Source organism: Pseudophryne corroboree, chromosome 1 (genome assembly GCF_028390025.1).
Source record: "Pseudophryne corroboree isolate aPseCor3 chromosome 1, aPseCor3.hap2, whole genome shotgun sequence".
Classification (NCBI taxonomy): Eukaryota; Metazoa; Chordata; class Amphibia; order Anura; family Myobatrachidae; genus Pseudophryne; species Pseudophryne corroboree.
Genome location: NC_086444.1, coordinates 201,516,532 through 201,544,291, shown reverse-complemented (window position 1 = coordinate 201,544,291; position 27,760 = coordinate 201,516,532). Strand labels below are relative to the sequence as shown.

At 44.5% G+C, this 27,760-nt stretch overlaps 1 protein-coding gene across 1 annotated transcript in view; it reads left to right on the top strand.

The window, feature by feature from the left end:
• The window catches only part of KIAA0825 (KIAA0825 ortholog), a 712,480-nt gene that overhangs the window by 74,398 nt on the left and 610,322 nt on the right, over nt 1-27,760 (top strand). Inside the window, exons 3-4 of the mRNA XM_063964012.1 lie at nt 773-938; nt 3,023-3,671. Coding sequence (XP_063820082.1) covers nt 773-938; nt 3,023-3,671 — 815 coding nt within the window. The remainder of the gene's footprint in view (nt 1-772; nt 939-3,022; nt 3,672-27,760) is intronic.

Below are 27,760 nucleotides of genomic sequence, written 5' to 3'. Positions count from 1 at the left end.
CACTCACTAACCTCTTCCTTCTTGTACGGAAGGGTGTGCATGTCTGTTCTTCTTGCCTGATCAGGGCTCTCTATGATGCTGCTGCCTTGAGCTTTGGAAAACAACTGATATGCTTGAGCTAGGAAGCGGGCCTGTTGCATGCTTGGAGGCCGAAAGCTTTTGATTGTTTGGTGCCAATCGGCTGTCGCTACCTTATATCCCAATGTTATCCTGTGGATCCTATGGACTTAGGAGAAATAGAGATATCAATGGTAAGTCTACCATAGCGATTATTTTCTGACAAGTCGAGAATTCCCGACTTGTCAGAAAACACATGGATTGTCAGAATCCGCGTGTACTGTCGGAACCGCAGCCAAACCCCACAGGTTTTAGCTCCGTTTCCAACAATGTCAATCCGACTTTAAAAAAAGTTGGATTGGCATTGTCAGGAAAGGGCCAAACCTGTCGAGTTGGCCAACTATTGAATACTCACATGTCGGATCCTTTCCGTCGGAAAGGATCCGACATGAATTGAATATACCCCATAGTGTCCCAATATCAGCTGTAAGATGGCGGGGGTGCTGGAAACATGGCCAAACATTGAGGTGTGTAGTGTGATCAGATTTCTTTATCTAAAGGGCACATCAGCTGCTGAAATTCATCGCCAACTTGTTGAGGAGTACGGTGAAAATGTTATGTCACGGAAACAGTTTTGGGTTTGGTGCATATAAATACATACATTATTTAGTAGTTTCTATTAATTAATATATTGTATCATTTATGCTTTATCTAGTGTTGAAGAATGTCTGGAAAACCTTAATCAGGAAGCAAGTGAAGGTTGTGCTGGTGAGATCCTCCAGAATAAAGTGGACTGTCTTCGGTGGCTGAATAATCGCGCTACAACCCGCAGACTGTCTGATACACCTCCCTCTGAAGTGATGGTGTTCCTCAAGACTGTGGTAAAATACTATTTTTTTCTGTCTAATAGCGGAAGTCATAAAGGTCTAAACGACTTATCCGTAGTGTAATTACAGCTTTTGTATAACTATTCACCTTGGTAATGTGCAGATGTGCCTTTGCTGCCAGGTCACATAGGTGACCTGGCAGCAAATATTCTCATTTGCAGAGGGGGAGAAGATTGCATGGGGAGATGGGAGCAGTTGGGTGATGTGAAGGCAGTCCCACTGCAGTATGGAAGTAGCAGAAGTGCGCCCTGTTTTGCCACACAGTGCAGAAACAAGTTTCACATTTGCAGAGCAAGGTTATTATACTGAGGTATAGGGGAAAGAAGGGCGCATTTTCATGGAAGTACCTTGCCATACATAGCGGGTGGTAGTCATGTGACCGCCGGTCGGCTGACCGACAGTCACATGACCTCCTCCGTGAGCCCGACGGCTCACTATCCCGATGGTCGGCATGCCGACCAACAGGGACTATTTCCACTCGTGGGTGTCCACGACACCCATAGAGTGGGAATAGAACCCGTGGCGACCGCAGGTCGCCACCGAGCCCGCAGCGTGGCGAGCGCAGCGAGCCCGCAAGGGGCTTGCTGCACTCGCCCCTCCCCGCCGGGATCCCGGCGTCGGTATGCTGCCGGGATCCCGGCGTCGGTACGGTGACCGGCGGTCAGGAGACCGCCGGTCACCCGTACTACACCCTACATAGCCATTCCTCTCCACAGAAGTACTTACTGTAACTTCTGCAACAGAAAAGAGATAGTGAAAATTGGCTGTTGTCCGATACATTTAATTTGTCAAAGAACTTCCCATACACAATGCAGTGTGCAACACAAATACAAACAATTAAAAATCAGGAAGCATGATGATCTAACAGAATGGGGATGATAAACCAGCTGGCGGGATGCCGGCTGTCAGTATACCGACAGCGTCATCTCATCTGCCGTTAAACCAGCAGCGAGTCCCAGGTTCGATTCCCATGGCTGACTGGGTTCCTGATCGCCGGGATCCCGACAGCCGGCATTATAACTGTATTACAATCTAACCCACTCTTTTAGCCAGGTCAGCAATAGAAATGGTCTGGTTTCCACTATAATTGGGAGACCACAAGCATGGTGTGTCCTTTCTGTAATAAAACCAGCCCCAAGCTGCTTAGTATATCTCCAGATCACTCTGAGCTAGGCTTTCATAACGTTAAACACACCAAAGCATTACTATGATGATGCTGTGTTTTTATTCTTCAAAATCCCTACACCAAGTAGTAAATATTTAATTATTATTATAAGTGGTGAGGATAATGGAAAAGGAAATCATTGATGTGATGGAGCACCTCTTAAAGATGTCTCTGCTTCTTTTCAACACATAGTGTAGTTTCAGTTTGTGAAGGCCATAGTGTACACCTTGATGTTTGCTGGGTGGGCCTTCAAAGTGTAGTGGTACAATACCAAGGGTCTTTAGTGCATCCTGGATGCGTTTCATAATTGAGCTTCAGAGTCTTAAAGTAAAAGCAACAGCTGATAATATGTAGCAAAGTACATAACGATAGCGCAAGTACCTTTTCTGACAAAAATATGTAGGAATTGGTAATTAATACGTTACAAAAAAAACCTATTCATCAGGAGTAGAAAATGTGTTTGGGAGATTGAGGGGTGCTTACATTACATTTTACCAGCGTCATTATTTATTCATGTATTTCCAATTCCACTAGATTTGTTGACACCACCCTAATCCAGTTGCTTTAAGTAGATATCCACTCCTTCCAGTAACCTCTCTCCACCATAGTGTATGCTCTACTTTTCCCTTATCACCCCTAAACCCATCACGCCATGTTACCTAGTAAGTGGCAACTCAGCAGCTGCTTTCCCTTTCATCACATAGGTACCCCACTTGTAATTGACATGTCTAAGGTGCCTGGCCAGTCTCACACAATAGTCTGTGGTGTCTCTTAAAATGACTTATTAAACACATTACCTAAATATTTAATTGGTTAATATAAATGCACAGCTGTTAAATGCTACAAACGAAGCTTCATTGTGTAATCTCTGGAAACATTTGTTATTTAATGTTTTCTTTCTTGTATTATTTAGCAACATTTTCTGAAGAACTGTGAAAATCAGGAGGACCCTGTTCTTCAGTTTCTTATGGATCTCTCCAGTGAGAGTGGCATCATTTTCCCTTCCTTTCCCAGTGGAAGCTCTTTTCAGTGCACATCCCAGACCTCACTACACGCCATTGAAGATGACTCTACGATGGATATGCAGGCTGTGTGGGATGATATAAGACTTCATTTACGTCGTCATCTTGTTGGCAAATTGCAAGCACGCTTTGACACCTATAACAATCACGCAAATATTCACTTGAAAGCCCAGTGCTTACGGCGCCTTCTTTTCCTCTATCCTGAGTCTGATGTCCTTGCTAAATATCAGAACATCCAGCAGAATTTTGTTGTTGAGCTTCTGCACAACTGTAGCGAGAGGAACATTGGAAGTGTACTTGGGGCATACCAGAAAGCTATTCCCAAGGTGTACATGATGATAAAAGAGGATTTGTTTGTGTTAAGCCGTGTTATAGACTCATCATTAATAATTAAGTTTAGCAATGAGACTTTCTTTGAAGCCATCACAGAAGAGATGAAAACATTCTTTGAAATACTTCATGAATCCAACAATGAGGAGCAGCGTCTTCAGCCAGCAACACCAAACAAGAAGAAGCACAAGCAGAGGGTGCACGTCCTTGGTAAGTGGTTACTTTTCATCATATATAGCAGCTAGAACCTATACTGATGGCATATAGATTTTCTTGTATATATTTGTGCTGCAAACGTATCAGAGGTAGTGATTCAGACCTGATCACTGGGCTGCGAACTTTGCTGTCCAGCGTTCGGATAGTCGCTGCCTCCAGGGGGAGTGTAAATTCGCTGTGCAAGTGTGCGAACCCATGTGAATGCAGAGGGCCTGATTCAGACCTGATCACTGCTGTGCGTTTTCGCACAGCGGGCGATCAGGTCATAACTGCGCATGCACGCCAATGACAGGATGGTGCCAAAAATACGAACGCACAGGTGTTCGCAAGGTGATTGACAAGAATAGGCCATGTGTGGGTGGTAACTGACCGTTTATGGGGAGTGTCCAGAAAAATGCAGGCGTGCCCAAGCATTTTCAGGAACAGTGTCTGACGTCAGCTTTGACCCCGATCAGCCTCTTCTCATCGCACTGAAGGAGTGAGTCCTGGGCTGCGTAGAGACTGCACAAAGTGAATTTTTGCAGCTCTGCATACACATGGAATCGCACACTTGCACGGCGAATTTACAGTCCTATTGGAGGCGGTGACAATCCGAACGCAGGACAGCAAAGTTTGCAGCCCAGCTCCCAGGTCTGAATCACCCCCATAGCTGCAAAAATCCACTTTGTGCAGTCTCTGCACAGCCCAGGACTTAAGGGCCCTTCACACTTGCCGATACCACTAAACGATATGACTGTTCTCGTTCATTAATGAATGAGAACTCGTTCATATCGTTCAGTGTGTAGGCACCAACGATGAACGATGCACGTCCCTGCGCTCGTTCGTCGTTGGTGCTGGGTCGCTTATGCATGCAAGCCAATATGGACAATCTCGTCCATATTAGCATGCACAGCTATGGAGCCGGGTGGGGGGGTGAAGAAACTTCACTCCCCCTGTCACTCTTCCCCTGCCGCCGGGTCGCCTGTCGGTCGTGTCGGGCACCTTGGCGGCACATCGCTGTGCTGATCGGGGCCGGAGCTGATGACAGACACCCTCCCTGAAAACGCTTGGATACGCCTGCGTTTTTCCTGACACTCACTGTAAATGGTCAGTTACCACCCACAAATGGCCTCTTCCTTTCAATTACCTTGCGATTCTACTGTGGTTTAATCTACTGTAATAATTAATGGTATCCGGTTGACAGATCTACAGTAAAAGATAGACCGTCAATAGGTCGACCCCAAATCGTCAACTTTCAAAAGGTCAACAGGGTCAAAATGTTGACATGTAAAAGGTAGACAGTACGAAAGGTCGATATGACCATAGTCGACACAAGTTTATTTTTAAATCACATTTTTCATTATTTACCATCCACGTAGACTACGATTGGGAATTGTAACGCATCAACCTTTTTGGGGTTGACCTATTGACTGTCTATCTTTTTACTATAGATCTATTGAACAACACCCATAAATAATGTTCTTAATCCTCTTTCTAAGTATGCTGCTATTCATTTGAAGTCATTACACTAATAGGGGGAGTTGTATAAAATCTTCTAAAGTTGAGAAACCAATGAGCTGTTACTTATCATTTTGTAGAAAATTCTAGAAGCTGTTTGCTAGCTTTGGAAAACTTTTCCATTTGTCCTCTTTAGAAGGATTGATCCTCTTTAGAAGGATTGCCGGCTGATTCAGGTCAGCAGATACCCTTACCAATCGGCTGCTCGGTATGCCATCCCAACATCACAGCTCGAACAGACGATATATCGCCCAGAGTGTAACATATACTAGCATTAGTCACTGATGAGTCTGTCTTCTTTCTCTATATTGCACACTAATGACACTTGCCATTAGGTTATTGCTATGGCAGATTAAAAAAAGGAATCTAACTCAAACTCCAGTTATCCCCTCAGCTTTCCGTCATGCAGCCTTTTCTTCTGCAATGTAGTTGTCAGCGTAATTACAGCTTTCTCATTCTGGATGTGTTTTTGACTCCACTGTGTAACGTTGTATCGACTGAGCATAACATGGGAGCCTGCAGCTGGTGATTTCCCAGAGAGCAGGAGTGGGAGCATGCACTGTGCTTCACAACCAGGTGCTCCATGTGTTACTTTATTGTTAACATAGTCATTTAAATCTGACTCTTGTCAAGTACATTATCACATAAGGGGTTGTCTGAATTTTTTTTAATCGTATTAAGGAAATTGTGCCAAAATGTGATTGTGTTATACATGGATTCAGGCCCGGCGCTACCCGCTCAGCGAAGGGTTGGAGAGGCGCTGTCCCTGCTCTGCATCCCTTCCCTGCTGCCGGCTGCTGCAGTGCTGCGCCTGTCACACTGACAGGTAGCGGCGCCGGCAGCTTGTTGTAGCCTACTCCTCCCCCTCCCCTGTGACAACGGCAATGTCAATGTTCTGCCGAAAAGGGAGGGGGCTGCACGGCTAGACGGGACCTCATGGGGGCGGAGCTACACAGGCCTCAGGGGGCGGAGCTATATGGACATCAGGGGGCGGAGCTACACAGGACCTCAGGGGGTGGAGCTACACAGGACCAGACCCATGTGTCATCCATGATCCAGCATTCAAAACCAATCTCCCTGAGGCTGCATCCCTGTCAGCACTCACTGCCTCACTCCCAGTTCCCAACCCTGCATACTTTTACAAGCGCGCGGCGCACAATCATTGCGCAAACCTTCTCCACCCCCCACCCCCTTCCCCCCCACCTGCATCCACGACAGCCATAAACCACACACAAATCTGAGTAGCAGCGTGCCTGTGGCAGAAATGGGCCTCCCTGTCAGCCCGGGATCGTAGCAATGGAGGCAGAACGGAAGAGGATCAGAAGGACAGGCGGTAAGAGAGTCTTTATCTCCAGCCCACCAGTCCTAATAACAATAGATGTTCCCCCCTACCCACGATAGCATATAAAGGATATATACTGTCAATTTGTGAGTGTGCATGAACGTTATAAAGTGTCTGTGTTTATATAATGGACCCCTGTGTGGTGTCAGTGTGTATATAATGGACCCCCTGTGTAGTGTCAGTGTGTATATAATGGACCCCTGTGTAGTGTCAGTGTGTATATAATGCAGAGCCGTAACTCACACAGCGCAGACGCCCGGAGGGCGCAACTGCCCTAATTCCAAGTCAGCGGCTTGTAGTGAGTCAAATTGACTCATTACAAGCCACCTGTGCTATGTGCGCCGGAGGAGTAGAGGAGGAGGAGGAGTGAGGAGGACTCCGGAGCCGCAGCAGCGCTATTATGATAGCGGCGCCGCTGCAGCTGTCCCTCTCCTTCCACATTGACTGGTCGGCGCTGCTGTGAATGCTGGGATGCGCTTTCCTCATCCCAGCATTCACAGCAGCGGTTGTCAGCCAATGCGGAAGGAGAGGGACAGTTGCATGCGGCGGCGCCAGCAATTACACTGCCTTGCTGCGCCTCCCTCCTCCTCCTTCTTCCTTGCTTCCGGAGCTGCCAACACTGAGGAGCCTGACTGCCTGAGCCCACGGAGAGATGGTAAGTATCTATCTGTCTGTCTGTCTATCTCTCTATCTGTCTATCTATTCTGTCTGCCGTAATGTGTAAATAGGGTACGCTGTCTGCCGATCTGTGTAAAAAGGGGATGCAGTCTGCCGTACTGTGTAAAAATGGAACGCTGTCTGCCGTAATGTGTAAAATGGGGACGCTGTCTGCCGTAATGTGTAAAAAGGGGGACTATGTCTGCTGTAATGTGTAAAAAGGGGACTCTGTCTGCCGTAATGTGTAAAAAGGGGGACTATGTCTGCTGTAATGTGTAAAAAGGGGGACTATGTCTGCTGTAATGTGTAAAAAGGGGGACTGGCTGCCGTAATGTGTAAATAGGGGAATCTGCCGTAATGTGTAAAAGGGGCTCTACCTGGTGTAGTGGCGCTACTGTGCGGCGTAATCTGAATAATGGAGACTAATGTGCACTGTAATATGAATTGGAATTATTTTGTGGCCACACCCCTTCCCCATGAAGCCACGCCCCTATATTTTTTGCAAGCGCCTGCGGCGCGCACTGCCCCATTTTTACATAAGGGGGGGGGCGCCAATGCCATTTCTTGCACACAGCGCTAAAATGTCTATTTACAGCACTGATATAATGGACCCCTGTGTAGTGTCATAATGAACCCCTGTATAGTGAGATGAGTACAGACAAGAGAGGTACTATGAGGTGAGTACAGACAAGTGGGGACATTATGTGGAAAGTTCGGACAAGGGGGAACTACAGTATGACAAGAGTACAGACTAGGGAGGAACTATGAAGAGATAACAAGGAGAGGGTACTGTATTGCAATGTATGTTTATTTGAGTACTTACAGACTATGAAAATTCAGCCAGAATTTGAAATTACAATTTAAGGGGCGCTTTTTTAAAATTTGCCCTGGGTAACATAATACTCTGCTGCTGTACCTTGCTGATGCGCTGTGTTGCTACGGGGCTGTTCCCTGGGATTTGGTTTTGCCTGCCTGAGGCAGGTGAAACACAATCCCTGGTAAACCACGTCTCGGACCCAGATTTCCGCAGGTAGTCGCAAGCGTGATGCGACTGCGCGTGGCTAGGATCAGAGAGCCACATATGTATTTGTAGGAGGGCGCAAAATTTAGAGTTTGCAGGAGGGCGCCGAACACCCTAGCACCGGCCCTGCATGGAGTTTTCAGGGAAGATTATCCATATCTTTTAATATTGAAAAATAGATTTATACTTTGAGTTTATATTAAGAGATGAAGATATTCACTCAGAAAAGGAGGAGGAGGCTGGCTCAGTGTTTGTTTTGCTAAGTAGTGCATAGAGAAATGCAACCAGAGTAATTGATCCTGGTGGATGAATAAAAGTGAGTAATCTAACACTGACCCATGTAAATTTAATACAGATGTATGGCTGCTGTCTAGATGCTGCAGCTAAGGCAGAACATACGCTCCAAGATATTTATTAGACATATTGAAGCTATAACATATTTCATTGAAGCTGTAATTCTGTCAGAGCCGCAGCCGTGTTCTGTTGCATCATCACAGTTGAAGATGTAGCAGGTAATCATGATATACAATATTTTAACCTTCACATTATTACTCTGCGTCAATTGGTTGTTTATAGCCCAGAAGACGGAACTGCAGCAGAGCAGTATGTAGTGTGAGACGTTCCGCGCAGCTGTTCTGCTGGAAACTTCACAGCAGCTACAGGGCCGGCAGAGGTGGAACTAGCGGTGGGCAGCAGTGACAGGAACCTAGGCCGCATTTACATCATAAGGCAAATGAGAATTTCATATATTGTAATAACATCAATTCTGCAATTTTTACTTTTCTTTGTGATTCAATTAGACACTGAACATTTGTGTAAAGTAAGAAAATAAACATTAAAATGTTTTTAAAAAAGAGTGAAATAATTGTATATTTGTATAGTGTTAACACTACATTAAAAATATTAAAAGACAAAATATTTTTATACATGGCCATTTATATTCCACACCTTGCCACCCAATAAATAAATGTGGAAATTTTTTGTCTACAATATCCTCCTTATACTGCATATCCTTCGATATTGTCTCTGTGAATGGTATTGTTTCTGCTCCATTTCATAGTTTACTACAGATCCCACTCTGTCTGGAAGACAATGGGAATCCCTGCATCCTGTGTGCACCGCATAGGAGCCGCTAAAGCATGCGCTATACAATTGCCCACAGCAGGCTCATGCTGCGGCAGCCTATTACATAATGGTAGTTAAGCACCACGGTGGGCACTATGTTTAGTTAGGGGACATAGACCTCGTCTAGTGCATATGCACCTCTGTTCCTCCGCTTGACCTCTGCATTGTTAGGTAAGTGGTGCCTGTCTGAATATCTTTCCTTCTCTTACTGCTTCTCTCATATTTCTTATCTGCATTTCCAGTTCCCTGTTTCTGTATGTGAGTGATTGTGACACTAACATATGTGTCCTCATACACCTAGACTCGATTCACCGTGAGCGAGCTGGCATCACTATGCAAATAAGACGCACAAGCAGACTCTGCTGGTTAAAATGATATGCAGTACGCCTATATTATGTGCATCTGCATACAAAATGCTACTTTACAGTGATTTCCAGGAAAACACTGTAACGTAGCACTTTATATGCAGATACAGTAGAGCTGCAGTTGCACTAAGAAAATAGGCATTCCGCATATAATTTTAATCAGCAAAGTCTGCTTGTGAGTCCTATTCACATAGGGATCTGAATAAGATGCATTTTTGGAGAATAAATGCACAAGAAGACGCCTGGCATTGGTTAACGCCCTCATGACTAGGTGTAACTGTAAGGACTGTTTAACGTGACTGCAGCAACGATGAGTGAGGGCACATCTGTCCTCTCAATGTGCAGATCCCCCCACTTCTCAATGATCGTCCAAATACGTGTGTAAATGAAAAGTATAAAAGATACACATACTGTAATGAAAATTAATAAATTGGGCAGCTAAGGTATCCTAAATCACTTTACTTAATTTGATGGTAAACTAGTGCAATCGCTGTTTTGTTTTTTTTAAATCAATTTTATTATTGTGTGTATATGTGTATTTCTTTTATGTGCTAGAGGATACTGGGGATCCAGTTAGGACCATGGGGTATAGATGGGTCCACTAGGAGCCATGGGCACTTTAAGAATTTGATAATTTGGGCTGGCTCCTCCCTCTATGCTCCTCCTACCAGACTCAGTTTAGAAAATGTGCCCGGAGGAGCCGGTCATGCTTATGGAAGCTCCTGAAGAGTTTTCTGCATATATTTTTCTGTTTGTTATTTTCAGGGAGGGCTGGATGGCACCAGCCTGACTGCTTCGTGGGACTTAGGGGGGAGAACGGTCCAACCTCTTGAAGGGTTAATGGTCCCCGTTCCCTGCTGACAGGACACTGAGCTCCCGAGCGAACTATTTGCAAGCCCCACCACGGCGAGCGTACATTCCTGCAGCACGCCGCCATCCCTAACAGAGCCAGAAGAGAGAAGAGTGGTGAGTACTAAGCCGGCGTCCTGGTTAGCGGGTCGCCGGCCATTATGGTGGCATGAGGGTACAGAGATGCACAGCTTCTAACCTGGACGGACTGCGTCTCCAGATTCAGTACACAGTGCAGACGCACAGCTTCTGAGGGGGGGACTGAGTCTAAGGAGTACATTTACTAAGCAGTGATAAGAGTGGAGAAGTGAGCCAGTGGAGAAATTTCCCCATCAACCAATCAGCAGCTCTGTATAATTTTATAGTATGCAAATTACAGATGTTACTTCAGTGCTGATTGGTTGATGGGGCAACTTCTCCACTGGCTCACTTCTCCGCTCTTATCACTGCTTAGTAAATGTACCCCTCAGTACACTTTACACAGTACCCACACTGGCAAACACAGACTTAAAACGGTTAGGACTCCATTTTAAGCACTAAATTACCTCAGCCAGTATAAAAAAAAGCGGGAAGACCGCACGCCATTAGTGGATCCAGCAGCTCACCAGCGCCATTTTCCCTCTGCAGTGGACACAGCCGCTGACTGACGGGGACGCGCAGCTAGTCCCGAGTGACTCCAGATTACCTCAGCGGTACCAGGGGGTCATAGCCGGGGGAGCGATTAGTAGTGTACTAAGTTCCCAATCTGGGTACTTAGTCTGTGACCCGGCTAAGCTTGGCATTAGCGATAAGGGCGCTGTCTGCTGACTCCATAATACCTCTGTGTCTCCTTGGAATGGCTCTTTGTTGGTTAATTGTGCTTAACCTTTTCCTGTGTGTGTGTGCTGTCACATTTACAATATGTCAGGCAAAGAGTGTGTTTCATGTACGGCAGAGTGTTCCTCTTCCCCAGGGGGCTCACTACTGTGTACTCAATGTAGTGCACCTGCCCAGGCTAGCGGGACTGAACCAGCATGGCTGGATTCTAGTAATGGAATGATCTCCCATGTTGCTACTAAATTGTCCCGCAATGAGAAAGAGACACAGTACTTAAGACAATCTGTGGATGAGTTTATGAATAGAGACTCATTCCCCAAAACAGTGTCTCAGACCCCTACCATTTGTCCGCAAAAACGTACTCTGTCCCATATCCTGCAGTCTGACTCGGATGATCAAGGGTCAGACATGAAGGAGGGGGAGGTGGACTCAGAGGGAAGGGGCAATGCTGCTCTGTGACAGGGTATAGAGGCTCTTATAGAAGCTATCAGAGACTTTCTGCAAATTCCTTATAAGGTGACAGAGGAGTGTGAGGAATCTTATTTTAATGTAAAAAAGAAGTCCGCAGTTACGTTTCCTGTATCAAAGGAATTGAATACCTGTGGGTTAATCCTGATAGAAAATTTCAGATCCCTAAAAGGTTACTCTCATCCTTTCCTTTTCCTCCTGAGGATAGGAAAAAATTGGAAAATCCACCGATAGTGGATGCATCAGTATCCAGGCTGTCACGGAAAATAGTGTTGCCTGTCCCTGGTGCAGCCTCCCTGAAAGACACGTCTGATCGTAAAATTGAGACCACACTCAAATCTTTGTATACGACTGCTGGGGTGGCCCAGATACCCACTATAGCATGTGCGTGGATTACTAAAGCCATTGCTTAATAGTCAGGTAACCTAATTGAGGGGTTGGATTCCTTATCTAGGGGGTAGATTGTTTTACTCCTGCAACATATACAGGACTCTGCGAACTTTATGGTGGAAGCCATAAAAGTAGGTTTGCTTAATGCATGCACCACGGCTATGGCAGTGGCAGCACGCAGGGGCTTATGGCTACGCCAGTGGACTGCGGACGCGGACTCCAGGAAATGCGTGGAAGGCCTTCCCTTCACAGGAGAGGCCTTATTTGGAGATGAACTAGACATATGGATCTCCAAATTACTGCGGGTAAGTCCATGTATCTTCCTTCTGCAGCTCCCCCAGCCAGAAAGGCCTACTCAGGACCTAATCTACAGTCCTTTCGGACTGCCAAGTTTAATAACAAAACCAGAGATTCCTCTACAGCCACCAGAGGTGCTAGAGGTAAGACACGCAAACCAGCAGCTGCCGGTTTTCAGGAACAGAGCTCTAGCTCTGCTTCCTCAAAGCCTTCAGCATTACGGTGGATCGCGATGCCTGGGTCATAGATCTTATTTCCCAGGGCTACAGACTGGAGTTTCAGGAGCTCCCACCTCACAGATTCTTCAAATCACGCTTACCAGTTTCACAAGTGGCAAGTATAACCTTACAGGCTGCCATTCAAAAACTGGTACAGACTCAGGTCATTGTTCCAGTTCTACCTCATCTCCAAAACAAGGGATATTATTCCAACTTGTTTGTAGTACCGAAACTGGACGGTTCGGTAAGGCCGATTTTAAATCTAAAATCGTTGAACCCGTACTTACGAGTGTTCAAATTCAAGATGGAGTCTCTGAGAGCGGTGATCTCAGGTCTGGAGAAGGGGGAATTTCTAGTGTCTCTGTACATCAGGGATGCGTACCTTCACATTCCGATCTGGCCGCCTCACCAGGCTTATCTACGGTTTGCACTGCAGGACTGTTACTACCAGTTCCAGGCCCTGCCATTTGGTCTCTCCACGGCACCGAGGGTGTTCACCAAGGTGATGGCAGAGATGATGTTTCTCCTTCGCAAGCAGGAAGTGAACATAATTCCGTACCTGGACAATCTTCTGATAAAGGCACCGTCCTGGGAAAGGTTGCTAGACATCATTGGTCTCACAACCAAACTACTCCTGGATCGCGGGTGGATTCTAAATCTTCCATAATCTCACTTAGAGCCAACTCGGAGGCTCCCATTTCTGGGAATGATACTGGACACAGAGTCGCAAATTTTTTTTACTTCCGTTGGAAAAGGCATTGGTAATCCAGTCGATGGTTCGGGATGTCCTGAAGCCAACTCAGATATCGGTGCATCTATGCATTCGCCTTCTGGGGAAAATGGTGGCCTCTTATGAGGCACTTCAGTACGGAAGGTTTCATGCAAGACCCTTCCATCTCGATCTGTTGGACAAATGGTCCGAGTCACATCTTCAAATGCACCAGATGATCAGTCTATCGCCAAAGGCCAGGATCTCCCTTCTGTGGTGCTACAGACTTCTCACCTAATCGAGGGCCAACGGTTCTGGATTCAGAATTGGATTCTGCTAACCACAGATGCAAGCCTCAGAGGATGGGGAGCAGTCACCCAGGGGGTGCAGTTTCAAGGAAGATGGTCATGTCAGTATGTCGTCCTTCCAATCAACATTCTGGAACTCGGGGCTATATACAACGCCCTTCTGCAGGCCTCATATCTTCTTCAAGATCAGGCCATTCAGGTTCAGTCAGACAATGTGACGGAAGTGACGTACATAAACCGACAGGGCAGAATGAAAAGCAGAGCAGCAATGTCAGAGGTATCAAGAATTCTCTTCTGGGCAGAAAAACACACTGTGGCGTTGTCGGCGGTCTTCTTTCCGGGAGTAGACAACTGGGAAAGCAGACTTCCTCAGCAGACATGACCTGCACCCGGGGAAGTGGGGCCTTCACCCGGAGGTGTTCAGGTGCTTGACATGTGAAGAACTGATGGTGGGAGTAGAGCATAACAATTGTGACAGTAGTGATTCATGGTTAGATACTTGTTTAAGCAAAGAAGTAGTCCGGGAGAGACAAATCAAAATTAAGATTAATAAATAACCTGGTCCTAATGGACTTCACCCAAGGGTTCTTATGGAGCTTAGTTCACAACTAGCACGACCCCTATACTTGATTTTCAATAGTTCAATTAGATCAGGCATGGTACCGAAGGATTGGCGTATAGCTGAGGTAGTGCCATTATTTAAAAAGGGATCCAAAAATCTTCCGGGAAACTACAGACCAGTTAGTTTAACATCTATAGTGGGGAAAATATTGGAAGGAATTCTAAGGGACGTCATACAGGAGTATCTAAAGTCCGCTAGGATTATTAGCAAGAACCAGCATGGGTTTGTGACGGACAGGTCATGTCAGACTAACTTAATTAGCTTCTACAAGGAAGTGAGCAATAATCTTGATCAAGGAAAAGCAGTGGATGTGGTCTTCCTAGATTTTGCAAAGGCCTTCGATACAGTTCCTCACAGGAGACTGATGATCAAATTAAAGGAGTTTGGCCTAGGAAAAATTATTTGCACATGGATAAGCAGATGGTTGGATAGCAGGGTACAGCGAGTAGGGGTCAACGGGAAGTCCTCAACCTTGTCCCCAGTAGTCAGCGGAATACCACAAGGGTCCGTACTCGGACCACTACTGCTCAACATATTTATCAATGACCTAGAAATAGGCCTGGAAAGCACAGTGTCAATCTTTGCAGATGATACTAAACTGTGTAAGGTAATTAGTTCAGAATTGGATGTGGAGTCCTTGCAGAATGATCTATCTAAACTTGAACTCTGGGCGTCTAAATGGAAAATGAGGTTCAATACAGACAAATGCAAGGTTATGCATTTTGGGACTAAAAACAAACTAGCATCCTACATATTAAATGGGGAACGCCTAGGGGAAACAGAGTTGGAAAAAGATTTGGGGGTATTCATTGATAATAGGCTTAATAACCGTACACAATGTCAAAACGCAGTAAAGAAGGCAAGTAAGGTGCTAGCGTGCATAAAAAGGGGAATTGAGACAAGGGACTCGGATCTAATCATGCCGCTGTATAAGGCATTGGTACGTCCGCACCTGGAATATTGTGTTCAGTTTTGGGCACCATTGTATAAAAAAGACATCAGTGAACTCGAAAGTGTTCATAGGCGAGCTACTAAATTGATTAAAGGCCTAGAAGGACTGGACTACTGAATATGTATACACTAGAAAAGAGGCACCTAAGAGGAGATATTATTAATATCTTCAAATATGTAAAGGGACATTACAAAGAGTTATCAGAGGAATTATTTATTAAAAGAACACAGTTTAGGACATGTGGGCACTCGCTGCGACTGGAGGAGAGAAAGTTCCGAGGGCAATCAGGATGAGGAATTCCCTGCCAGGGAAGGTGGTAATGGCGGACTCTGTAATTGGATTTAAAAAAGGAATGGATACATTTCTGAATGAAAAAGCTATCCAAGGTTATAATACTTAAAATATCAACGTGGTTAATCCAGGGGTAACATGAGTTATAGTAGCTAACTAGTCATAAAACATTATTTAGCAAGTATGAAGAATCATCACAACTTAAAACAGGTTGAACACGATGGGCAATTTGCCTCTATTCAACCTCAAATACTATGTTACTATGTGGATGGGGAGCTCCACAAATCAACATGATGGCCTCTCGTCTCAACAAGAAGCTGAAGCGGTATTGTCCCACGTCATGAGACGCTCAGGCAGTGGCGGTGGACGCCCTGACGACTCCATGGGTCTATCAGATGGTGTACGTGTTCTCTCCACTTCCGCTGATTCCAAGAATTCATACAGCTCTGCCGAGCAGCTACTTGGTCAGGTTCGAACACGTTTGCAAAGTTCTACAAGTTCAATACTTTGTCCTCTGATGACCTTCAGTTTGGTCAATCAATTCTGCAGGAACCTCAGCACTCTCCCACCCGGTTTGGGAGCTTTGGTACTTCCCCATGGTACTAAATGGATCCCCAGTATCCTCTAGACGTAAGAGAAAATAGGATTTGAATTACCTACCGGTAAATCCTTTTCTCGTAGTCCTTAGAGCACAGGTTCTCAAACTCGGTCCTCAGGACCCCACACAGTGCATGTTTTGCAGGTCTCCTCACAGAATCACAAGTGAAATAATTAGCTCCACCTGTGGGCCTTTTAAAATGTGTCAGTGAGTAATTATTACACCTGTGCACCTGCTGGGTTACCTGCAAAATATGCACTGTGTGGGGTCCTGAGGACAGAGTTTGAGAACCACTGCCTTAGAGGATACTGGGCGCATGCCCAGTGCTTCGTTCTTCCTGCACTTACTTGATTAAGTATTCTGATTTGTTCAGCTGTTGCTGTTCCTGTTTCAAGATTGGTTAGCATTGCTTTCCTCTTGTTTGTGTGTGCTGGTTCGGAATCTCACCACTATCCTTTTATCCTTCTCTCAAAGTATGTCTGTCTCCTCGGGCACAGTTTCCTAGACTGAGTCTGGTAGGAGGGGCATAAAGGGAGGAGCCAGCCTACACCACCCCATGGTACTAAATGGACCCCAGTATCCTCTACGGACTATGAGAAATGGTATTACTGGTAGGTAATTAAAATCCTATTTTCTCTGTCCTTTCTTACTCCCAATAAGTGTGCTTGTCTGCCTACCTGTTTTCCCTTATTATATTTTTTGTTTTTATATCTTTATTATTTTTTATTTCTGAACAGTAAACTTTCAAATCTATTATGAGTCTTATTCATCAAGTTTTAGGGGCCCATTTATTATTTATCTGAATTTAGACCCAATAATTATAATTTCTCATCACCACTATTTGTGGCAATAAGAAATTCTGTGCCATCCGGATGTATTAAAAATAATCAAATATTACAGGGGAAACAGTTTCATATGGCCCCTTTAAAATTTGTAGTTATAGTGATACCTAAACCCCAGAAAGATCCCACTTACAATAGCTAGGTGGGCTCCCCTTTGTATATCCTGGACTGGTAGAATCAACACGGTTAAAATGAATATTTGACCAGGTTGCTCTACTTGTTCCAAAGATTTCCTTTAGTGTTTCTGGCTTCTTTTCTTCATACAGTTCAGTGTTTGGGGTATATTTACTATAAGTAGATTTTGATCGATCAAAAATCGACCAAACTTCCAACAAAAATCAACAGTATAAGATGGACCCAAATCGACTTTGAGTAAATATATTCCTTTGAATGGCGTATTTGTATGGTCAAATAAAAAAACCTAGACACCGTAGAGTATGTTTAGCTAAATCAACTATTAACGGTGGTTTAGGCTAGGCTTTCCTATCTTCAAGCGTTACGTTTATGCTACTCCACTAAGCCATATTGGGTGGAATTCACATGTAATTTGCATCGGCAGTCAGCAGATGGCGCCCAATGGAGCTATTCAATTGTCTCTGACCTTTCATCTTGCACCCCCCCCCCCCCCCCCCCGGAGTGAGGGAGATTGGGGAGCGATAACAGTTTAACTCCGCCTCATTAAGTCCTGGCACAAAGCTGAAGGTTGCAAAAATGGGTGTGCCTTCAGTGTACCATCATGGGAAACCAGTTGGTAGTCTTCTTTTCATACCCCTCTTTCAGTCCTGAGACCGGCCTCAGTACACAATGTCTCTTGTGTTAACTCTATCGTAAAGGTCTAGGTCAGGTTAAATAGAAATTGGATCTGGTGCCCTACCCCTCACCTTTTATTCCCCTTTGGCAACATCTCCATTTCTCGCTCGGTAGTATGAGCTCCTACATGCGCCCCTGGGCCGTGGTTGGAATAACCAGATTTCTGTACATTTTGGGAGACTTTCTCCACAAAACTACACTGAATTGTGTGAAAAATATAGTTTGCAGAACAAATATCAATTTGAGTATCTGCAAATCACCAGTTTTATACATTCTTCTTGCAAGTCAAACAAACTTAGAAAACCCAACAAATTTGAATGCCTTTGTATTTATGACCCAGGGCGCCATTTCAGCTTTATGCTCTGTCCTGGCTACTCATCCTATCGAATTCAAAGAGCCCATGAACAGGATTGGCAATAGGACTTGGGGAGACTGTATCTTGAAGTGGATAATTGGATAGATATGAGTTCAAAGCATCTATCAACACCAACATTAAGGAAAGTATTTCCTGAAAAATTGCATGGCACATTTCCAATGTCCTCAGACCTATGGTGGAGACATTGTGGGCAAATAGATACATACAGACGGAATATGCTCCGCTATATAAGAAACTTTCAATAAATAAATAAATAAATATATTTAATGCCAGCAAACCTTCAATTGCTTCTAACTGGAAACACACCCCTGCCCCCCCCCCCCCCCCATACATGTTCTGATTAATAAAATGTGGTATGTTGCCTCAATGGAATATATTACTGCCCTCCTCATTGATAGGATGTTTAAATTCCATTTTCGCAGACAGATATCTGGTGATATATGTTGTTGCAACTATGGAAGCCTGTGCAGGTTTCGGGATTCTTAATACTTGGTCACCCATATCGGAATTATATGTCATAGTTCCCAAAGAGTAATTGCCTGTCTCCCCCTTCCTTCTTTTTTCCCCCACCCCAAATTAATGTTGGTTTTCTTTATGCTATGTTGTTATAATATCACACATTAATAAGTATCAAAAAGAAAATGTAGCTGGACATCTTTTTATTGCATTCATATTATACAATATGTAATTTCATATTATTGATTTTTATTATACATGTTCTGTATGATTTTGGATATGTCATATATACAGTATGTCTTCCACATTTATAAATAAATCAAAAGATTTAAAAAAAAAAATCACATCCAGAGGCGTGTCTGCAGTGTGTAAAGCAATCACTTTATGCTGCAGAATCTATTGCGCATGTGTGAGTAGCTATTATTGGGGAGGGATCGAGTGGATCCCTCTCCTGCTAAATTATGCAATATGGGTGGAAATAAACACACCCCTTGGGTAGAGCAAGATTCACCCAAGATTGCAGAAGTGGCACTGTCATCTCCCTGAAATTATTTTTCAAAAGTAGGTAAAAGTATGCACCATTTAAGATCATTAATGGCACGAGACCAGGCTGCCCACTTTCACCTTTTAATTATTGAGCTTCTTGCTATTAAAATTACTGATGTATTTAATAGCTTAAATGTTTGGGTTCATCATAGCACCTTTAAATACATTCATTATTACATCTTTATTTTAAACTGGGCAGGGTTGTGTCCCTGATAAAACTCAGTGTATCACAGAGGCAGCCATGGGGTGGGGAGCCTGGGTGCAGTGAACTGTAAAAGATACTGTTTAGGTCAGAGATTCCCAAACGCGGTCCTCAAGGCACCCCAACGGTCCTAGTTTTAAATGTATCCATGCTTGGCCACAGGTGACTTAATTAGCACCTTAGTCAATTTGATTTAACCATCTGTGCTGAGCCATGGATATACCTGAATCCTGGACTGTTGGGGTGCCTTGAGGACCGCGTTTGGGAACCTCTGGTTTAGGTGTTTGGTTTTTCCAAACCTTCAGATAGAGTATGGTGTATGGACAATCGTAGATACATAGATAAACTCCATTCTTGTCTCTTCTTTCTCCCAGACATCACTTTAGCCCAACCTCACCCAGTAATGTCTATCTCATTTACCCATGTGGCATTACACTTCAAGATATTCTCTAGCACAGCTCCCATCACTTATTGTAGTGCAGAATTCCCTGTAGCCCCCAAGGGGGGCATTTCTTTGGTTCTTGGCTAGCTTTTTTCTTTTTTTTTAATGTATCCCAGTTTTTTGAGCTACAGGAAGAATATTCTGTTTCACCGAACTGCTCTTTATTTATTTTTTATCAATTTTTCAACCCAACCAGTTCTTCAAGGTAGACCAGTGACCACATTAGCTCATTCTAATGGACCTTTTTGTTGCAACTAAGCTGCACCATTCGTCCTGCCTCACACTTCTTCATAAATGATGGGGGAATAGAGTTATTGGCAGGTACTTTATCTTGGCTGAATTAGTACAACAATAGCCGCACTGTATGGCAGCCCGATCGTGCACAAAAGTGTTTGCTGCCCCATAGGCTAGCGAGCACTATGTGCAAATCTGGCATTCGACCGTCTGGGCAAACGGTGCGAGATGTGGTGCTGTTGCCGGCATTTCAATGCAACAGCATTTTGCCCGTTCGCTGGCAATTGAATGCCTTCTTATGTGTCTCATTGGCATAATTTGATAATTGTACAATGCACAAGGATCCTGGATAAAGGTGCTGGCAATACATGTAGCTGCTGTGTGCTACTTAGTTGCTGACTTATGTGTGTAATGGCAAAAGGTGGAAGACTGTGCCCTGCATCACACCATGCTTCTAACTGTCAATTTACATATTGGAGCTGATTGGCTAGTGCGTTATCACCTTGCACTTATCTGCTCTATCACTTCTCCAGGCTTAATACATCTGCCCCTTTCTTTGGTGCAGTCAAAACTGAGAAACCGCTTGGGTACTGACAAAGTTGCAAAACTTGTAATACATAAAGAGGGACAATATAGCAGTTTCTGGGAGAAGGACCCCAGTTGTCAGCTAATCACTGCCAGACTGTATTATGGGGGTAATTCCAAGTTGATCGCAGCAGGAATTCTGTTAGCAACTGGGCAAAACCATGTGCACTGCAGGGGAGGCAGATATAACATGTGCAGAGAGAGTTAGATTTGGGTGTGGTGTGTTCAATCTGCAGTCTAATTTGCAGTGTAAAAATAAAGCAGCCAGTATTTACCCTGCACAGAAATAAAATAACCCACCCAAATCTAACTCTCTCTGCAAATGTTATATCTGCCACACCTGCAGTGCACATGGTTTTGCCCAACTGCTAAAAAATTTCCTGCTGCGATCAACTTGGAATTACCCTCTATTTGCGAGAGTTAGAAGAAAGTCCAATGAAACGCACCAGCTAGTTGCTTGACATGCAGTAGATAAGCTTTTTAATTATCCTTTATGAGTCTATAGAGTTGTTGATTTTTAACCCCTAGAAAGAATTATCCTATTAGATATGATCACCCGTTGGTATCTTATTATGTGCTGCGCACCTTATTCCCATCTTTGGGATACAAGCTATATCCATGCTATTTTTCATCCTTTGGAATTTTATGTTGGAAACATAGGATACAAAACTGAGCTTTCTTTTTTTGTTTGTTTTTTATATGTGAAACATTATACCAGCATTCAGTGACGTGCTGAGTGCCGCTTGTGCCTGGATTACTGAATAGTGCTGTTATCCATGTGTGAATTACAGGATTCCATCTGTTGATTTAATGGACTTGATGTTCCTGAACAAATTAATATACAGTATTTCAGTGACAGATTCTAAAGGGAACGTATAAGAGCCCAATTCTGCGCAGCTCATAATTATTGAATCTGACTAGTTCGACTATTGAATAATGATTTAATTAGAAGTTTATATATCCCAAAACATTATTACAGATATAAGAAAGTTTATAATTTTTATATTGAATACTAGTAACCAGCCTATCAAAATGACGGAACAACATAACAGTAATGTCAGCTCCGCTGGCTGTGCGCACCTGAACGGAGCAATACTTGAATTACTCCTTCGGGCGCAATCTAGTGGCCACCGGTGCAAAACACTTGATTTCCCCATATAGAGGTGAGGAGCAGCATTTGTCAATTGAACAATGTCAGAATTAATTATATTCGTAATATGTCTATTGTAGTTGTTTTTTTTATTCCGCTATATTCTTTTAGGTTTGTATCAAATAGAACATTTACAAGACAGTAGAAGTGGTGAGGCACAAAAAACAACCCTGGTACTCTTTTTCTTCTACTCCTACTGTATTTCTGATACCGAACCCGGTTCAAAACCTGGGGATATATAGAAAAATGTATCACTATTAGGAGATAACAATAAATGTGTTGACATTGGCATTTCTATAATGTGTGCAGAGTGTTTTCAGTGAACATGGGCCCCTGGGTCCAAGGGGGCCCACACCGCACACACTGCACCCATATTGTATTACTTACCTTTCTGGAGTACCGCATCGGAGCTGCAGCCATGGAAAAAAATCACAGACAAAATGGGCATCACTCAAATCGCAATATTAATTTAGTCTCCGGAGCATCGCGGATGCCGTGTTTCCAGAGACCTGGACAGTAGTCCTAACCATCCATACAAGTGAGGAATTTACCTCTCAATACTTACCTGCTTATTCTTAGCTTTATTGTCAGTTTTCACTCAGTTTGAATTGCCTTTGAATTCAGTAGTGAAATCAACTAAAAATGTTGCAGTTTTTTTTGTTTTGGATGGATTTGAACAAATTCAACATTTTATGGTATCAAATGTATAATATCATAACATGAAGATCATTGGTATGTCCATTATCCATGTAACATACATAAATAGACCTGCCTGATTTGCGATTGACAGTATTTGCACATAGATAACGTACTTGTAGAGGGTTCAGTGTTACACAGTTTATCTTATGATACACTTAGAACCAGAATAATTTTTGACTGACTTAATGATTCCCGTGTCTAATCATATCCCTTGAAGCAATTTAATAAGGGTTTTCTCAATATTTTTGCAACATGTGCATTTAGCACATTTATTGGTGCATTAAACTGATTTCTGTGATGATTACAGATGTTTTTATATATGTTTATTGTAAATTTTTGTTCTTAACTGCTTTTAAGGGCATTTAATTAAAAGTTATATTTTATATGTCTAATTTTGGATTGAGTACCCCAGTGAGATACTTTGTCTTTGCCTCTGCTTTTTTAAATAGAATATTGACATGGTTTACACGTTTCAGAACTTTTCTAGTTGTGTTAAGATGGATACACACTATAAGATTGTCTGTCCAACCTTTCCGATTGGAGCAAAAAATCTGTTTGGTTGCAAATGACAATAAACCACTTGCTCCCATAAGCCAGAGAATGGTAAAAACTAGTCATTTGGATAAATTCGGTTAATCGTATACTGTGTATGCCTGATTGCGCATGCCCAGCAGTTGATCATCGCATTGTCCCATCTGCATCGTGCAGTGTGTATGTATTATGATGTTGCAATGAGCCATCGCCGGGATACACATATAATTTAATGTGTACCCAGCATAGTGTCATTCCAGTCACAACTTGTTTCCATAGAAGATTTAATCCTGGGTATGTCTCTACATTTACAGCTTGTCCATCTGGTTATCGACCAAAAAAAAAAAACACCCAAAAACTGGGGTAACTATAGTAGATAATATATTGAAGTTTCAAAGTTGTAAGCAGTTTGCAGAGCCGGCCCTAGGCACAGGTAAACTAGGCAAATGCCTAGGCCATTTGATATGCCTAGGGGCACAAGCAGCTTCTGCTGATTAAAATGATATGTGGCATGCCTATATTATGTGTGTGACTGCGGCTGTATCTGCATACGAAATGATACATTACAGTGTATTCCTGGAAATCAATGTAACATAGCATTTCCTATGCAGATACAGCCACAGTCGCACACAGCATATAGGCATGCTGCATATCATTTTAATCAGCAGAAGCTGCTTGTGCATCCTTGCCACATAGTAATGCAAGTAAGAGGCATTTTCGTCAAAAAAAAGCACCTGTTAGCAGAGCTGCCAGCTGACTCACGCCAGGCATCTCCTGCTGTATGGCGTATTGAGGCAAGATGTATGAGAACACATCTGTGTCCAAGCATAGGCGGAGGTGACAGTGTTAGCAGCCATGTGAGTGCTGTATGCGGGTGGGTTCCTTGTGTAGTGGTGTTCGGCATATGTGTAAGGGGCATTATGTGTACAAGGGCATTAATGTTAGGATCTCCTGCTCTGTGCTGCCACGTCGCCATGGCAACCGGGAGGCAAGTGTTAGCGAAGTAACCTGAGCGCAGCTGATACTCCGGTCCGGGTTTTTACTGTGTAGTGGTTACAGGCTCTGTGCACGGCAGGGAATCCGGCACTGGTTTTGTGCTCACAGTCTGTGAGGTCTGAGTGGGGCGTGGACAGCACCTGCTATATAAACCATCCTCTCAGGCTAGGCAAATGCTGCTGAATCTTTGTTTGTTAGTCAGTTCCAGAGAGTTAGCTAGTACTGTGTGACTTTGTATTTACTTGTTGCTTACTGCGAATAGGCCTTGGGATTCGGTACTTCATTCTGCCAATCCGGACCTAGCAGTAAGACTGGAGTCAGTTGTTTGACCTGCTGGGGTTCTTTTGCTATTCTGTGAACCCAGCAGGTTTGCGGCTGTACTCTCAGACCTACTTGCATAATCCTCCCTCACTGTGCAGGGCATCCAGGTGTCAGTTTAGTGGCAGTAAGCTGAACCTGTGCCCTGCAAGTGGGTGTTAGGATTGTGGATACTCTCCTTGTGTCTATATTTCTATCTCTGACCAAGGAGTTTATTCCCACACCCGTTGGTAACCCTTTGGGGTTTTTTCTGTTGCTCTTAGCAACATCATTTCAGGTGCTCCACATGTTAAATCACTACACCTCGCTTCATTGTCCGCTCTATTCCATCTGAGCATTCCTGACACTAGGGAGACACCCAATTCCTGAGCCTTTGGGCTTCTCCGTTCACTTTGTGTTTATTAGTTATTCCATCACCTCCTGTGTATGTTATGTTATACTGTCTGTGAGTTCGTTTGCTTCGCTTCCCTCTCTGTTCATACACCGGTATACTCCTGTTAGCACTGGTGTGCGTAACAATTAATAAAGGTTGGGATAATGTGTAAGGGGCATTATGTTTATAAGGACATTAACAATGTATGCCATGTGTAAGGGGCATTACTGTGTGGTATTATGTGTATAAAATGCATTACTAATGTGTGTCATTATGTGTATAAGGTGCTCTACTGTGTGGCGTAATGTATAGAATGGTCACTGCTGTGTGGTCTAATGTGAATAAAGAGCAATATGATGTGGTATATGAATAAGGAGCAATTCAGTGTGATGTAATGTGAATAACGGTCACTACTGTGAGGAGTAACATATATAAAGTAAAGTGGTACTACTATGGGATGTAACGTGAATAAGGGACACTATCGCAGGATAACATGTGAATAAAGTTGCACTACTGTGTGGCGTAATTTTAATTCGAGGTACTACTGTATGGCATGTCCCTTCACAGCAAGAATATGCCCCTTTTTAAACTGTGTGCCGAAATGTGTGCACTGTTCCTATTTAAAATATAGTGAGTAGGAGCACCACAATGAGCGGAGAGAGGGGGGGGGGGGAGGTACCTGCCAAAATCTAGCCTAGGGCATCATATTGTTTAGGGCCAGCTCCAGCAGTTTGTGCACAGGGTAAGTAGCATCTGCATAGGCCGTGCTGCCTGTGTTTATTGTCCCATTGCAGAAAGTGGAAGTAATTTGTAAGTCACACGCTGCTGCAATCACTTCAGAGGCGGAACAATGGAGTCATTTGCGACCAGGCTCCCGGCCTGAAGGGGTCACTTCCTCCATTGTTCCCCGTTCCATGTCTTAGCTGCTGTAAAGACTGAGGAGCCGTCACAGTGCAATGGTGAGAATGAGCTTTTGAGGAATGAGGAGGGTGGGATTTCCTCGCCAGTGGCGGATTCAGGGGCGAGGCACCAAGGATTGTGCCTCCCCTGTTTAGAAATGTTTTTATTTTACTTTTTATTTTTTTTACATTTTACTTGTATTGCAGCAGCTTGCCTGCTCTGGTGATCCAGTGATTTCTGCGAAAACGGCTGCGACCATGATCAAAGTAGACATGAGTGAAACTGCCAGGCCAGCAGCGTGGGCACGTGATCGTAGTACAGCCTTTCTCCTAGAGGGCTACGGAAGCCCTGTAGGCAGGGGTGTATCTACCCATTGGCCAGGATGGCACTCGCCAGGGGCGCCAGCCGAGCAGGGGGCGCCACTCGACAGTGCCACCCTCGGCCAATGGGTGGAATCCCTTAAGCCATAGTGTCTGGCATTACCTGCTGTGCGGAACTTCCTGTGGATTGCCTGGGATGGAAGGCGGAGGATGGTTTAGCAGGCAGGAGCTGGCGCCGGTGTCCAGCACCGCAATGCACTGCGGGGAAGAAACTGAAAATAAACTACAACTACCAGCAACCCTTGCTGTCGGGAGCTCCCAGCGGCAAGGGCTGCTGGGAGCTGTAGTTTATTTTCAGTTTCTTCACGTATTTTGGTGTGGTTCCGGACACCGGCACCAGATCCTGCCTGCAGAGCGATCCTCCGCCCTCCATCCCTGGCAGCTCGGCACAGCAGGTATTGCCAGACATTACGGCTATCTACTGGGATGTTGTGTGGTGGGGACTAGGACTATGTGCTGTGTGGGGAGGCTATGTATGTGCTGAGAGTGGGGGAGACTACTATGTGCTAAGGGTGGACTACAGCTATGTGCTGGGAGGGGGATGAAGACTATGGCTATGTTCTTGGGGAGGTGAGGGGCTATGTGCAGAGAGGTGGACTATGGCTATCTATGTTGGCAGGGAACTATTGTTATGTGATGGGAGGGAGGTGGAATTACTGTACAACTGTGTTGGGAGAGGTGGAGACTACGGCTATGTGCTGGGGGGACTACAGCTATTGCTTGGGGAGGTGGGGCTGTGTCTGTTTACTGGCAGGGGACTATGGCTATGTGCTGGGAGGGGACGGGGACTATGACTGTGGGGGCATATCTGGCACTATGGGGGCTTATCTAGCACTGTGGGGGCATATGTATATCTGGCACTGTGGGGGCATATCTAGCACTGTGGGGGCATATCTGGCACTTTGAGTGCATACCTGGCACCGTGGGGGCATGTGTATCTGGTAATGTGGGGGCATATCTGGCACTGTGGGGGCATATGTGTATCTGGCACTGTGGGGGCATATCTAGCACTGTGGGGGCATATTTGGCACTGAAGGGGCATATGTGTATCTGGCACTGTGGGGGCATGTGTGTATCTTGCATCGTGGGAGCATCTGGCACTGCACTATTGGGGTCATATGTGTATCACGCCCCCATTTTCATTGGCCACACGCATTTTTTTTGCTGTGCGCATGCACACAGTACCACTAAGAATTTTTTTCTACTTGCACCACTGGGTAGTTCGCTGCACTGCACTTCTTTGCACTACTATTTGATTAAACTACCTGGTCTTGGGTGGCATTGCCTCCTCAGCCAGGCCAGGCACTGCTGATGTCTCCTCAGTGTTATAAGAATTACTATGTGGGCATAATGTGTAAAGGGAACTGCTACTGTGTTGGCATGATGTGTATAAGGGTTACTACTCTGTAGCATAATTTGAATTGGGGGAACTATTGTATGGTCATGCCCCTTTCCCACAAGATCATGTCCCTTTTTTGCACGTGCACCTTCCCTATTTCAAATATGGGGGGCGCCAGTCCCTTACTTTGCCAGGGGCACCCGGACCCCTAGATACACCCCTGCCTGTAGGTCCTTACATTGTGATGCATGTCGACCTAATGACTGTTGACATAAGTGTGGTCGACTTAATGACCCATACCCTTTACTAGCACCCCTTCAATAAAATATTTTTTCTCCTAAAATACTGTTCTTTTTAGTGTTGTTTATACTGTGTTATT